This window comes from Myxocyprinus asiaticus, chromosome 46 (assembly GCF_019703515.2).
Source record: "Myxocyprinus asiaticus isolate MX2 ecotype Aquarium Trade chromosome 46, UBuf_Myxa_2, whole genome shotgun sequence".
Lineage (NCBI taxonomy): Eukaryota > Metazoa > Chordata > Actinopteri > Cypriniformes > Catostomidae > Myxocyprinus > Myxocyprinus asiaticus.
Genome location: NC_059389.1, coordinates 14,180,604 through 14,195,069, shown reverse-complemented (window position 1 = coordinate 14,195,069; position 14,466 = coordinate 14,180,604). Strand labels below are relative to the sequence as shown.

The window sequence follows — 14,466 nt, the reverse complement described above, 5'->3', positions numbered from 1 at the left end:
AGGCCACAATCATACATTGTTTGTTGTGCTTATTTGGAGTTCCGCAGCAACCATACACCTTCACCTATCAATGACTCTAAACCTAACCATAACCACAAAGATTTAAAAAATGAAAAGCTTGTAAAATCATTCAATATATCACAAATTAAAAGTTCTTTTGAATTCAATTGTACTGCCGTATCACTAGGTGGCGACAGTGAGGAGAAATTAAATGAAAGTGAAGAGGAGACGCTAGCGTTATGCTAAGCTAATAGGCTAACCAATTAGCTTGTAGGCTAACTGGAGAAAACAGAACAGATAAATGTGTATCTTACCATTTACATCTTTTTTATTATTGAACAAGCAGAAATTGTACAAACACCTTCAGAAATAGAGTAAATAGCACTTCCACAAAACTACAAGTTCAGTTTACCATTTATATCTTCCAATTAATAATATGGTATGTAACATAATTTAAACGTTATTCTTTGTTATATTTAAAGAGTTAAGAGAAAATGAATCACAGCGATTGCATTGGATTTTAAAAGTACTTGTAGCCAATAGAATCGCTTGATGATCCAAGGGGGGCGTTACGTGTAGTGGGCATGTCGTGAAGTGGGTGTTCCTTGTAGTCTTGGAAGACGCAGACAGATACACTTGGAATAATTCGCTGCAATACAGTACTAGTACTATGAGAACACGCAAAATGACTGAAAGATCGAAATCGTCAGAGACCATGGTCCGCGGACACATTTTTATTTGCTGTTTACAGAGTCTAGAGCTGTCACAGAGACCGGTGAAGACATCTCAAGACACTTTTTTATTTTTACTATTCCCAGTGTTTAAATGATGATCATTACATAACAGTAATTTTTTACTGTATTACAGTAAAAAGATGTTATACTACTACAATTTTCTAAATTAAAATAAGCAAAAATGAAAGGTTGTACCAAGGGAGTTCATCTATAATGTATAAATACTTAATTTAAATAATATATCTTTTTTTATGTTGTGGTAATAAGAATATATCTGTGAGTGTCATAAAAATAATGTCACAATGTACAAAATCTTAACTGGCCATAAAAACAGGCTTTATTTTCTATAATTTCTTATTTTGATTTTTGAGTAAAATAGGACCAGGACAGGTCTTGCTATTTTCGTGAGAAACGCCCAATAACAATTCATTATGCAAATACAATATGTGATAACATCAACGCTGTCTGTAACATTTCGAATTCTGAACATTCTTTTAGTGCAAGTCAATAGGAACTTTTCTAACTTTTATCTTTACAACTTTACAAAAAATAACAAAAATAAATATTACCCTTAAGACTGAAATTATCTAAAAAAGTTTTTAGTCTGTACATTAAAAGTGCTGAACATTTTTCAATGTTGAAATTCACCAACACAAGTTAATCTCAATCGACAGCATTTGTGGCACAATATTGATTACCACAAAAATACATTTTCACTTGCCCCTCCTTTTCTTTAAAAAAAGCACAAATCTGTGTTATAGTGAGTCATTTACAATGGAAATGAATGGGGCCAATCTGTAAACATTAAAATCCTCAAATTTTTTCAAAAGTATAGCCACAAGACATAAACAATATGCATGTTAACATGATTTTAGTGGGATACATTTTTTCAAACAGTACTTACAGCCTCTGTGTGAATGGGATGAACTGCAAACAGCAGGGCTGCTATGAGGCTGGTGCTTCGGTCCAGGAGCAGACGACAGAAGTGGAGGAAGAGGACACACACCACAGCATGAAGAAGCACATTGAGGAGGTGATAGGACGAGGAGCTCAGCTCACTGAACAGGTAATTGAGACGAAAGGTAAGGACAGTGAGCGGCCTGTAGGACTTATGGCTCCTCTCCTGGAAAACAAGAGCAGATGCTTTTATCTAACATGACTCAAAGTAAAAATGTGTACATTTTGAGCTCTAATCAGAATTTTCATTTTTTAATTGAACTACAGTATCTGTTTAAGTGTCTTGCTGAAAGGCACAATGGTTAGGGCTCATAGATCAACCCTTGTAGGAGTCAAAAAAACAATCTTTCAGTTATCTTTAACCTTTACACTATCTCTTTTCAATACATTTAATTCAGGTGTTCACATAAGTGGGAAAAAATTACCTCTGACATAGGTGTACCCCAGAAGTCATTGAGAAAGAGATTCTTCAGAGGTGTGGTGGGACGAAGATCTTTGTTGTCCAAAATAGCAGAGACATCATCGAACACAAAACCACAAAATAGGCTGTTCCAGTAGCATCCCACCACCAGTCCACTCAGAAGACAGATCTCCTTCCACGACACTACAGCCATCGCTGACGTGAGACCTCATTGAGCACTGCAAAGACAAAACAGACTTTATTAACCCCCTGAAACATCTGAAAATCCTGTTAGGGTGTTACTGACAGCTAAAAAGTTAAAAATTAACAACACCATAGACTAATTGAAGCCTTACTTACCATGGTTACCACAATTTCTGCCAAAATACCAGAGTTAAGCCATAGTAAATTGGCATTATCCTTCAAATGGTGTCAGAAGCTTTGACAATAATTTTGTTTGTTTCTTTTTTGATGACAGTGGTGGGTAATACTAAGTTACACAACAGTTTTATTATAGTAACAATCACTACAGTAGCTATGATACTTTGGTGAAAATTATGGTTACCATGCAGGGTCAGAAATTAACCAGGTTACTGGGCAAAAATCCGCAAGATATCTAAAATGTTGGGGACAAACATGTTGTTAGTGCCTCTGCAAACAATGTAGTGACCCGTTAAATCTGTCTTCACTGTCTCAGAAACAAGTGATGTTAAAAGTATAGCTAATATAAAGAGGTTTGTGATTTTATAATTGTTATAAATTGTGATTAAATAATAATAATGAAATATTACTTTTTTAATAATTGTTCAGATTGAGAGTCTAATTCAGTAGCACCAATAAATTAATTAATTTAAAAATAAGCCCATGGAACCACAACCTCTTTTCCAGCCATGTTACAAGTTTGGTTTACAGATCGCAACCGACTTCTAAAATGAACGAATGAATAAATCGAATAATCCTGGTGGACTGAGCACAACAGTGAAAATGAAGTCAAGCCCATTTTGCTATCTTAAAAATAAATTAACATTTGTTTTGTTTTTTTATTGAGATAATCAAATATTGCAAGCACAACAGTTACAAATCCATTTCAAATAAATAAATGTACTAGTGATGGAAAGAATCTGGGTTAAAAAGCCAAGCCTATCTCAAGCTATTCCATTAGCATGCTCTCATTTCACGGATTTTTACAATCAGACATGACCTATTATTGACGATCGACATAACATGATCGAATCGAAGACTCACCTTGTCATATCTGGGGAAAAACTAAATGAAAAGAGAACGTGTGTTTATTTTGTCTGAAGAAGCAAATTCGATCTATAACGACATTAACGCCACAACACTACTTCCGGGTCTTCGTCTTCTTCTTCTTCTTCTTCTTCTTTTATTTAACTGGTGTCATGAGCACATGCCGCCACCTACTGTTCAGTTTAATCCGTCGTGTTCCATGCCTTTCTCTTAATCCCTTAAAATAAAAAATTAAAATAAAAAACTCGTTTACCTCAAGTTCACCTCAGCTCCTCCAACCTCTGGATCCAGACTGACACATTACAACACAAATCTGTTCTTTGATATATTTAAATTCTATCACTCAAACCTGTACTGTACATGTATTGTATTAAAACCCTGTATCCTAACCTATCTCTATTAACCTCTATTCCTAATAGATACTCCAACTCCTTATCTTTATGTCCATTATTGTTTAAATATTGTATTAATTCCCTTCTCTCCTGTATATACCTTCTACAATCAAATATGACATGCTCTACAGTTTCTTTTTCTCTACAATATTCGCATAAATCATTTCCTTGGATTCCTATTAAAGCCAATGAAGGGTTCAATCCTGTATGACCAAGCCTTAATCTAGTTATTACAACCTCTTCCTTCTTGTTTCTGCCACATACATTTTTATTCATTTCTACCTGTTTTTTATTTTATTTGATATAAATGTCTTCCCTTCTTGTCCTTATCCCATATTTCTTGCCACTCTTTCTTAATATTTTTCTTAATAATAGATTTTATTTCCCCCTTACCTAGTGGTACTCTAATATCCTCTTCATTTCTTTTTAAAGCCTTCTTCGCTAACTCATCAGCAGCTTCATTTCCATGAATCCCTTTTTGTGCTGGTACCCAACAGAATCCGACTGACCCTCCTTTCCTTTGAATACGATACAAGAGCATGAATATTTCATTTATCAAATCTTCTCTGGATGATCTTCGGGTAGCTAATGATGTTAATACAGATGCTGAATCAGAACATATAACTACTCTGTCAGGTCTTATTTCCTCTACCCATGTTAAACCTATTATGATTACAGAATATATAGATAAATTAGCTGTTAATCTTTTTGACATTTCTGCACTTACTACTGGAATATACATTCCTATTCCTGTAATTCCTGTGGTTGGATCTTTTGATCCATCTGTATATATTTGTAGACTTTCATAAAATTTTCCCTGAACATGCTTTTTAATATTAGATGTTATCATGTCCATTTCCTCCCAATCCCTTATCTTTTTTAACATCTCCAGATCAATTTCAACCTCAGGAAAAGTCCATGCCTGTACCTCTCCCCATACAGGTGACATATTACACTCAGTCTCTGCAATCTGATATTTTTCTGTTAAGGGGCTTATGCTCCATCCAAATCCCCTTTCTTTTTTGTTTACATATTCCCAGCAGTTATTTAATACCTCAGTAGCAATGTGATTTCCAACATAACTCTTCATATATTTCCAGTATATCAGTAATAATTTTACTCTGTGCAAATTCAGTGGCATTTCATTTGCCTCAACCAGTAGAGCATTAATTGGTGTTGATTTTACTGCTCCTACGCATATCCTAAGAGCTCTATACTGTATTTTATCCAGTCGCTTTACTAATGTTATTGATGCGGCACCATATATCATACAGCCATAATCCAACACAGATCTAATCATAGCTTGATATATCATCAACAATCCTATTCTTTCTGCTCCCCACTCTTTGCCAGCTATTGCCCTCATCACATTTAAGGACTTTCTACATTTATTATCAATTTCATATATATGTTTATTCCATGTATATCTGCTATCAAACCAGACACCTAGATATTTAAATGATTTCACTCGTTCTAAAGCTTTATCATATAATATTAATTCATAATGTTCTGGGATTTCTCTTTTGCGAGTATATAATATACAACATGATTTACTTGTTGACATTTTAAATCTCCAGTCTATAGTCCACTGTTCCACCTTTTTAATGGCTGCCTGCATGCAAGAGATGACCTGCGAGATGTTTCGACCCCTCTTCCATATGGCACCATCATCTGCATATAATGCACATCTTATACCAGGGCCTACGTTTCCAAATATATCATTAATCATAACATTAAAAAGTAGAGGACTGATTACACTTCCCTGTGGTATACCATTTACTGCATTAAAAAAAGATGACTGGCTTGAACCCACCTTAACTACAAATGTTCTTTCAAATAAAAATTGTAACAACCAATTATACATTCTACCTGCTATTCCCATTCTATCAGCTTTTATTAGCAATCCTTCTCTCCATACCGTATCATATGCCTTTTCAATATCAAAATATACCACAGCCATGATTTCTTTCATACTCATTGTTTTTCTATATCATTACTTATTTTTACTAAAGCATCTATTGTCGATCTTCCACTCCTGAACCCACACTGATATTTGCTATATTTCCCTTTCTTTTCTAGATCATAAGACAAATGTTTTACTATAATTTTTTCCATTAATTTACATAAGTTTGAGGTTAACGCTATTGGGCGATAACTTCCAGGTAAATTTGGAACTTTCCCTGGCTTTACAGTCGGTATTACTACTGCCTGTTTCCATGTTTTTGGAATTACTCCTTCTTTCCAGATCTTAATCAAATTTCAATGTCTTATCTGATAAATGCTTGAACATTATATAACTTCAGTTATCCTGTCCGGGTGCAGTATTATCACAGCTTTGCAATGAAACTCTTAATTCTGTAATTGTGAATTCCATATCAAAACAGCAGTCACTCTCATTTTACTTCCTCATAATATCCTGATTTCTTTCTAACATAGTTCTTCTACTTTGTTCATATTTTCCTCCCAGTTCTATATTATGAGATCTTTCTGATGATTTTCCTAATAAATTTGCTTTTTCTATATCTGATATTGCAACTACATCATTTTCTACTAAAACTGGTATTTGAAATGTCTTTTTACCTTTTCCACTCATACTTAATATCATATTCCAAATTTTATTCATAGGTGTATCTGTTCCTATTGTTGAACAGAAATTTCTCCAACCTACTTTTTTAGCATTCTTTATAATTCTTCTTGCATTTGCTCTAGCTCTCTTGTATTTCAAAACATTAGTCATATTCATGTTTTTCTTTAGTTGTTTGAATATATTGTTTATTTTCTTAATTGCTCTATTACACTCTTCTGTCCACCATGGTATATTCTTCATTTTCTGACCTGCTTTCCTTTGAGGGATGTATAATATTGCTGCTTCTAATATCTTATTAGAAAGAGATCCACAAAAAGTTTCTACTGATTCATCATTTACTAGATTTATATTTCTCTCACAATAATTTTTAAAAGATTTCCAGTCTGCTTTTTCATATAACCATTTTCTTTGCAGATAATAATCTGTTTTATAACTGTTAACTCTTATTGTGCAAATTATTGGAAAGTGATCACTCCCAATAGTAGTATCATTGATCACATACCATTCGCACATCTCTGCCATCTCGTTTGAAATCATTGTTAGATCTATACTTGATGTAGTATTCCCTGTTATATTGTATCTAGTGCCTTCTCCTGTATTTAAACATGCCAGTGATCTATCATCCATAAATTGCTCCACTATTTCCCCATTACAATCTATCTTTGTACTACCCCATAGCCAATTATGTGCATTGAAATCTCCACACCATAGTTCCTTTTCCCTGTATTTCCACCAACCTTTTCAAGTAACTCTTGTGAAATTTTGTCACATGGATTGTAAAAGTTAAAAATCACAATTGATCCCCCTTGGTAGAATACCTCTATACCAACACATATTATTTCTTTGACATCTGTAAGCGTTCTATATGCTATTCCCTCTTGAATAAATGTCACTACCCCTCCACCTTGTGCTCCCATTCTATCCTTCTGGACAGAATTATATCCAAATATTTTAAATTGCAGATTTGGTTTGAGCCACATTTCTTGTACACATATTATACTTGGTTTTTGTTTTAATTCCATTATAAATTTCTTAAATTCTTGTCCATTTGCTGTGAGACTTCTTGCATTCCATTGTAGAACACTTATTACCATCAGGCTAATCAGACAATTGAGAAGCTACTTCCGGGTCACATTACTCGTCAGAATAAAAGCAAATGGTAAAAGAAACATATTTTTTACATTAATTCCTCAATAAAACAATATATAATGGTAAGTGTTTCATTTTTAAAGGGATTGTTCACCCAGAAATGAAAATTATTTCACCATACTTTATACTCACTCTCACTTCATCCCAATGTTGTATGAATTTTTCTTCCGTGGAACAAAGATTGGTCAAATTTATGGTAAAAAATATCAACGCTACTCTTTTCAATACAATGAAAATGAATGGTGACCATGGCTGTCCAGCATTATTTTCAGTGAATAACAACTTAAAGGAATAGTTCACCCAAAAAGAAAATTCTCTCATCATTTATTCACCTTCATGCCATCCCAGATGTGTATGACTTTCTTCTGCTGAACATAAACAAAGATTTTTAGAAAAATATCTCAGCCCTGTAGATCCTTTCAATGCAAGTGAATGGTGACCAAAATTTGATGCTCCAAAAAGCACATAAAGGTATTATAAATGTAATCCATATGAATCCATGTCTTTTTAGACCAGAAACCAAAATATAACTCCTTTTTCACAATAAACCTTGACATCAGCATTATCCTTGGCTATCATGATTTTAAGCTCAATTAAACTACCTAGCGCTATCTAGCGTTCTGTGCATGGGTCAAGCGCTAGGAAGTGTAATCAAGCTTGAAATCATGATCGTGCCTAGAGACTGCAATGGCAAATGCACAGTAAAAAATGAGTTATATTTTGGTCTGTTCTCACCCAAATTTTTATTAGATCGCTTAAGAAGACATGAATTAAACCACTGGAGTCATATGGGTTATTTTATGCTACCTTTATGTGTTTTCTTGGAGCTTCAAAGTTTTGGTCACCATTCACTTGCATTGTATGGACCTACAGTGCTGAGATATTTAAAGAAAGATATCTTTCCAAATCTTTTCAAAAGGACATAAAACTACTAGAGTCTTATGGATTACTTTTATGCTGCCTTTATGTCCTTTTGAAAATTCTAAATGTTGGTACCCATTCACTTGCATTGTATGGATCTAATATCAATATTCTTCTAAAAATCTTCGTTTGTGTTCAGAAGAAAGAAAGTCATACACAACTGGGATGGCATGAGGGTGATTAAATTATGAATTTTTATTTTTGGGTGAACTATTCCTTTAAGATTTTGAATTCTGAAAATGTTTTCAGTGTAAGCCAGTAGGAGATTGCAAAACTATATTGAATATTCAAGCAAATCTAAGACTGAATTTATCTACAAAGTTTGAATGTAGTTGAGCCTTGCATGCACTGTAACTGTTTCAAACAAACAGTCTGTTATTGATTTAATAGTTACTCACGAGACATGTTTTTTGTGTATTGTTTTAACATAGCAGTGCAATTTATTTATTTGGTTTTATTTACTTATGCAGGGATGAATTGATTTATTGCAGAAAATGAATTGAAAGCCAAATTCCTGCAGCTGGAAAGTGAGCTGGAGTTATGGAATGATGATTATTGTGACTATAAAGAATACCAGTAACACTGTATCAGACGTTAATTAAAACATAAATGATCAGTTCACTCATTTGATTTGTATTTATGTGATGTTTGTGAGCAGTCTGTGTGCAAGAACAGTGTTAAGAAGATTACTGGGCTAATTCCCTGTGTGGTGCTGTCAGTTATTACCATGTCAATTGTAAACATCACAGTGAGACATTTCACAGTCTCTAATTGTAAAAAGAAATTAGATGTCATTGAGCTGGACAGCTTGACTGCATCAGCAACACACATGCATAGATGAAGAGTTTTGGCACCATGGCTCTTTGTTTGAGGCTTATTCAGATTTGCCTCACTTCCTGTCCAGATGGCACAGCGCGTGATGGGTGGGGGGGGGACACCCGTTTCCTCCGGGATGAGATTCACCAACTGGAGAGTCACTTGGAGCACAAGGAGAGAGAGGTGACCCAGCTGGAGAAGGAAATGGGAAAGGAGAGGAAAGCCAGCGAAGAGGTAGGACTGAATTTCCTGGTTTTGTGCTGAAATACCACATGCAAAAGTGGAAAAGCTGTTTAGTGGATTCGATTTTTTTAATTGTGCTATTTATTTATTAATACATTGTTACATGCTGTTGGAGCTGTGGCACAGTGGGTAGTGCATGTGTGTGACACATACAGTACAAGAGCTGTTGTGTTTAGGGGGTCACAGGTTTGAGTCCGACCTCCATCCTGACCAGATCCGATTTTCCCAGCATTTTCCTGTCTTACTGTCCATTAAAAACCCATAAAAAATAAATAATAACCTAGATGCAAGCTGCAGGTGTAGGATTGAGAACAAGTTAATGCATTGATTGCATTTTTTTGCATTTCACAGCTGTCTCTCCGTGCTGAAGAGGCTGAAGAGAAGAACAGGAAACTGAAAAGAGAGGTAAGCCCACCCCCCTTTGTTGGCCTGCAAATCGGTACATCTTTCCTACTTTCTTTTGCTTTTATCATTTCTCAGTCTCTCTATCTGCACATCTAAAAAATCATTTAAAGACTTGGGTCTTATGCATTTAGGTTGGGTACCAGTCTAACTGTGCCACCTGTCTGACAATTCATTTTACTTTCATACATGCTCTTTATCTTTTTCTTTCTTTGCTCTAATCTCTTTGCTCTTATCAATGCCCCCTCAAGATAAAGCAGCTTAAGCAGGAGGTAAGACCCCATATTAGGCAGAATTAGAGTAGCCAGTCTATTTATTAGAAACATGCTTACATCAAATGGAACTGCACCACCCATCACAGTTACAGTAGGTCTAGCATACTGTGTGTGTTTTTGTGTAGGCACTACTGTGTGTATGTTAGAGAGAGAAGAGCCTGGGCTGGTAAACGAAAGGTTATTGATCCATTAACTATCACAATGATGCCCTTGATCAAGACACTTAATCCCAGGTTGCATCCCAAGGGGATTAATAATACATATAATGCATAAATAAAGATTAACTTTTGAATTATTGAAATTCTAATAAAAAAAAAAAAAATTTTTTTGTTGTATATCTGATTTGCTTGACAAGTGTCTTTGTCTTTAAATGGTTTTTTTCCCATGGTATAATGGATGGCTCTTTGACGTTCTGTTAATTTGAAGCTTTTTAACAATTCAGAAAGAATGTGTCTACATGATATGCAACTGTAATGCGGTCAGCAAACCTGGAACTACATCATAGCTGTGCAATTATAGAAATATAATCAACACCCCTGGAATGTGTCAACCAATCAGAACCAATAATTAAGTTGAAACATGACACCTTATGTTTATATGACATAATATCCACTCATTCACCTGTAAATGATGCTTCATGATAAAGTAATATATAATTTTTTATACTGCAGAATGAACAGCTGCAACAGGATGTTGAGTTTTACAAAAAGGAATGGGATAAGAAAGATCTTTTTCAGACCAAGGAGGAGAGCAATGAGATTCAGAGGAGACTTACCAGAGCCAACCAACAACTCTACCAGTGCTTGGAGGATCTGCAGGTAACACCATAATCACCTTTAGCCTCCTATATAATGCCATCATGACATTGACATTTAAAACATGTTCAGATGTGGTCAAAGGATTAGGTTACTGGGTTGGTTTTGAAAGGTCATTTCTTTCTTTTTATAATTCTCTCTCTTTCTCTGACTATCTATCATTCTGTCTCTCATTTAATTTTGTTTTCGCCTTTTTCTTTCTTTCTCTGACAATCTGTCTCTCATTTAATTTTCTCTTTCTATCTTTTTTAACTCTATATTAATTACCTATTATTCTGTTTCTTTCTATTCTCTCTTTCTTTCTCACTCTCTATCTGTCTGTCTGTCTGTCACTCTTTTTGTCTTATCTATCTGTCCGTCCATCCATCCATCCATCTGTCTGTCCGCCTGTCCTTGACTGTACTCGACTGTAAAACCCTAAGCTTTTAAACTTTTTTTTCAGACTTTCAGAGTTCATACAAGGCTTTGTCAAGCCAACATCAAAGTTTGTCTTCAGTTTTCATGTAATTATTATTTTGTACCTTTAAGATTTCTATATGTAAATGACCTCTGTTATGATTGGCAAACATCTTTGCATTTGAAAACTTCTACTGTAGTTCACACTGTCATTCAACAGACTGTCTTGAAGGACTGGGATCCCTTTCCACTGGGAACCCACTGAACATTAGAGTATGACTACATAGTGCATTAAACTCTTATTTCAAAAGAGGAAGGAAAATCTTGTTTTCCATAATATGTCCCCTTGTGATCACCTGTTTTCTTAAATAATCTTTTTGGTCAACATATTGTCCATATTCCCAGCATGCTGAGGATATGGTTGCCAACCTAAAGAGTGAGAATGAGCACCTGCAGAAGAATCTGGAGGAGTCTGTGAAAGAGATGGAAGAGATGACAGATGAGTACAACAAAATGAAGATTGCAGTTCAGCAGACAGATGCTATCATGGATCAGCTGAGAAAAGAGAGAGACCACGGCAAGATCCAGGTGCTGTATCGTTAATGAAACTCACTTGCACAGGCAGCCTGTTGATTACTGGCAAAGTCTGGTCCACTTTGCAGCTTATTCTGGCCAAGAACTGCCCACTTAAGGGGCAGTCACACTAGGCTTTTAATGTGTGAAATTTTTTTGTGTTTGGTCTGTGGTCTGAGACTGAGACTAAACAGTGGATATCCAATTGCAAAAATATACAGTGCATCTTTGTTTTTGAAATTGGTAACTGTCTGGCATAAATCTGAGAAGTTTGCGTGACTGAACTGTGTACATGAATTATCTTCCTTGGGTGGTAGGTCTTTCTGTGTTGTTGCTCCTAAGCTATGAAACTCACTACCTCATAGTCTTCGTAATATCTGCTTTTTTTAGTCCCAGCTAAAAACGTGTATTTTTTCTATGCATTTTGATTCGCTAAAGTCGTCATTTTTATTTGTATAGCACTTTTCACAACACATAATTTCAAAGCAGCTTTACAGAAAATTATGCTTCAACAGAAAAAGTTGTAATGTAGTAATGTCTTTGAGTCATAATAGTGCAGTTTAAAAAGATGTAATAGGTTTTTCTTTTGTAAAAAATGTATTTATATGTAGCAATGATATATACCGTTGTAACGTATGCTGGAACTGCTGACAATGACGAAGACGTGAAGATGAAGAACCCAAGTACAGTTTATTTATAAACGTGATAACCAGTAACCCTAACTACAAAAGTGATCTAACAAAACCATGAACTTGACTATAACTTGACAACATTCACATTCAATACTCGACAAATAGACAATGCACACATGAGGGCTTAAATACAAGACATGGGAGAACATAAACCAATGAACAAACAGAACTGATAACAAGATAATTAAACAATAAACCAATGAAAACTGACACATGAACATGGAGGGAAAACAGAAATCACATGACTAGGGAAACAGGAACACATGACATGAAACAGGAACTAGAATTTCAAAATAAAAGACATGAATCAACAGAATACACCTGACAACCGTATAAAAAAAACAATTGTTCTTAATTGCTTCAAAAAAAAAAAAATCCAAAAAAGGATTTGACATTAAAGAAAGCTTTTGCCTATTATCTTTTTAAAGGTCAGAGAGTTGACAGAACAGATCCAGGCTCGAGCTGAAGATGACCCTGTTATGGCTGCTGTTAATGCCAAAGTGGAGGAGTGGAAGGTGAGTCCCACACCAACCACCATCTCAACTGTGACAAATAGTAATAACATCTTATATGCAAATTAGATCATTTGGTGTGAATGTTCCTCATTTCTCAGTAATACTGTGGTGAGTAGCTGGTTTTCTCAATTTAAGTGTATGTGGTTTTATCAGTCTGAAATTATCTGTGTTTAAGGAGTCACTTTTGAAGAAAAGAATGCTTTGTTTTTGTGCCAGCCTTGGTCAAACAATAATATTGTAAAATGAGTATGCAATGACATTGTTTTTTACTCTTACAAACTGTGGGGAACAGATAGCCTATTTGTTAAGCATTGCTAACACACATCTATAATGTCATTGACCTTTATTAAATCTAATATCTGTTTTTTACAACAGTGGTGATCAATGCTTAGATTGCAAAAAAAAAAAAAAAAAAAAAAAACAAATTGCAGGATTGCAGGTGAAAAAACAATGGTATATGCAAATAATAAGATGCAACTAACCATATAATCATGGTTATTAGGATAATATACCGATCAGCCATAACATTAAAACCACCTGGCTAATATTGTGTAGGTCCCCCTCGTGCTGCCAAAACAGCGCCAACCCGCATCTTAGAATAGCATTCTGAGATGCTATTCTGCTCACTACAATTGTACAGAGTGGTTATCTGAGTTACCATAGCCTTTCTGTCAGCTCGAACCAGTCTGGCCATTCTCCATTGACCTCTCTCATCAACAAGGCATTTCTGTCCACAGAACTGCCGCTCACTGAATGTTTTCGGCACCATTCTGAGTAAACTCTAGAGATGTGAAAATCCCAGGAGATCAGCAGTTACAGAAATACTCAAACAAGCCCATTTGGCACAAACAGTCAAAATCACTGAGATCATATTTTTCCCCTTTCTGATGGTTGAGGTGAACATTAACTGAAGCTCTTGACCTGTATCTGCTTGATTTTATGCATTGCACTGCTGCCACATGATTGGTTGATTAGATAATTGCATGATTAAGTATGTGTGCAGGTGTTCCTAATAAAGTGCTCGCGGAGTGTATATCCAATACTTATACTAATATTTAGCCCAATGTTTGTGCGATGTATTAGGCTGGTAAATCACATCTCCACTGTTTTCATTCATGTTAAAAATTGTCAGTTTTCCTATTCAGTGTATGTAATGTTAATAATTTAGCATTTTATTGAGTCTTTGCAGTTCATGGTAATTTTATTACATTTCAGTGTTTGACCATTTGTTTACTTCTCAACATGAAAAATATCTTATAACCTGGGTTGTCAATTGTCCAATGTAAAATCTAGGTCCTGAAGCAAACAAACAGAACCAATGTCTTACAGGAAACACAGGAAAAAGAAAATG

At 35.0% G+C, this 14,466-nt stretch overlaps 2 protein-coding genes across 2 annotated transcripts in view; one reads left to right on the top strand and one right to left on the bottom strand.

Moving 5' to 3' along the window:
* The window catches only part of LOC127436261 (protein O-mannosyl-transferase TMTC3-like), a 47,699-nt gene extending 44,233 nt beyond the window's left edge, over positions 1 to 3,466 (bottom strand). The window contains exons 1-3 of the mRNA XM_051690307.1: positions 3,337 to 3,466; positions 2,117 to 2,330; positions 1,639 to 1,857 (exon numbers count right to left, since the gene is read on the bottom strand). Of these exons, the coding sequence (XP_051546267.1) occupies positions 1,639 to 1,857; positions 2,117 to 2,305 (408 nt within the window). The 5' untranslated portion in view covers positions 2,306 to 2,330; positions 3,337 to 3,466. The remainder of the gene's footprint in view (positions 1 to 1,638; positions 1,858 to 2,116; positions 2,331 to 3,336) is intronic.
* A 5,777-nt stretch (positions 3,467 to 9,243) lies between these two features.
* The window catches only part of LOC127435696 (centrosomal protein of 290 kDa-like), a 39,548-nt gene continuing 34,325 nt past the window's right edge, over positions 9,244 to 14,466 (top strand). The window contains 6 exon segments of the mRNA XM_051689323.1: positions 9,244 to 9,438; positions 9,799 to 9,852; positions 10,101 to 10,121; positions 10,796 to 10,942; positions 11,741 to 11,923; positions 13,029 to 13,115. Coding sequence (XP_051545283.1) covers positions 9,244 to 9,438; positions 9,799 to 9,852; positions 10,101 to 10,121; positions 10,796 to 10,942; positions 11,741 to 11,923; positions 13,029 to 13,115 — 687 coding nt within the window.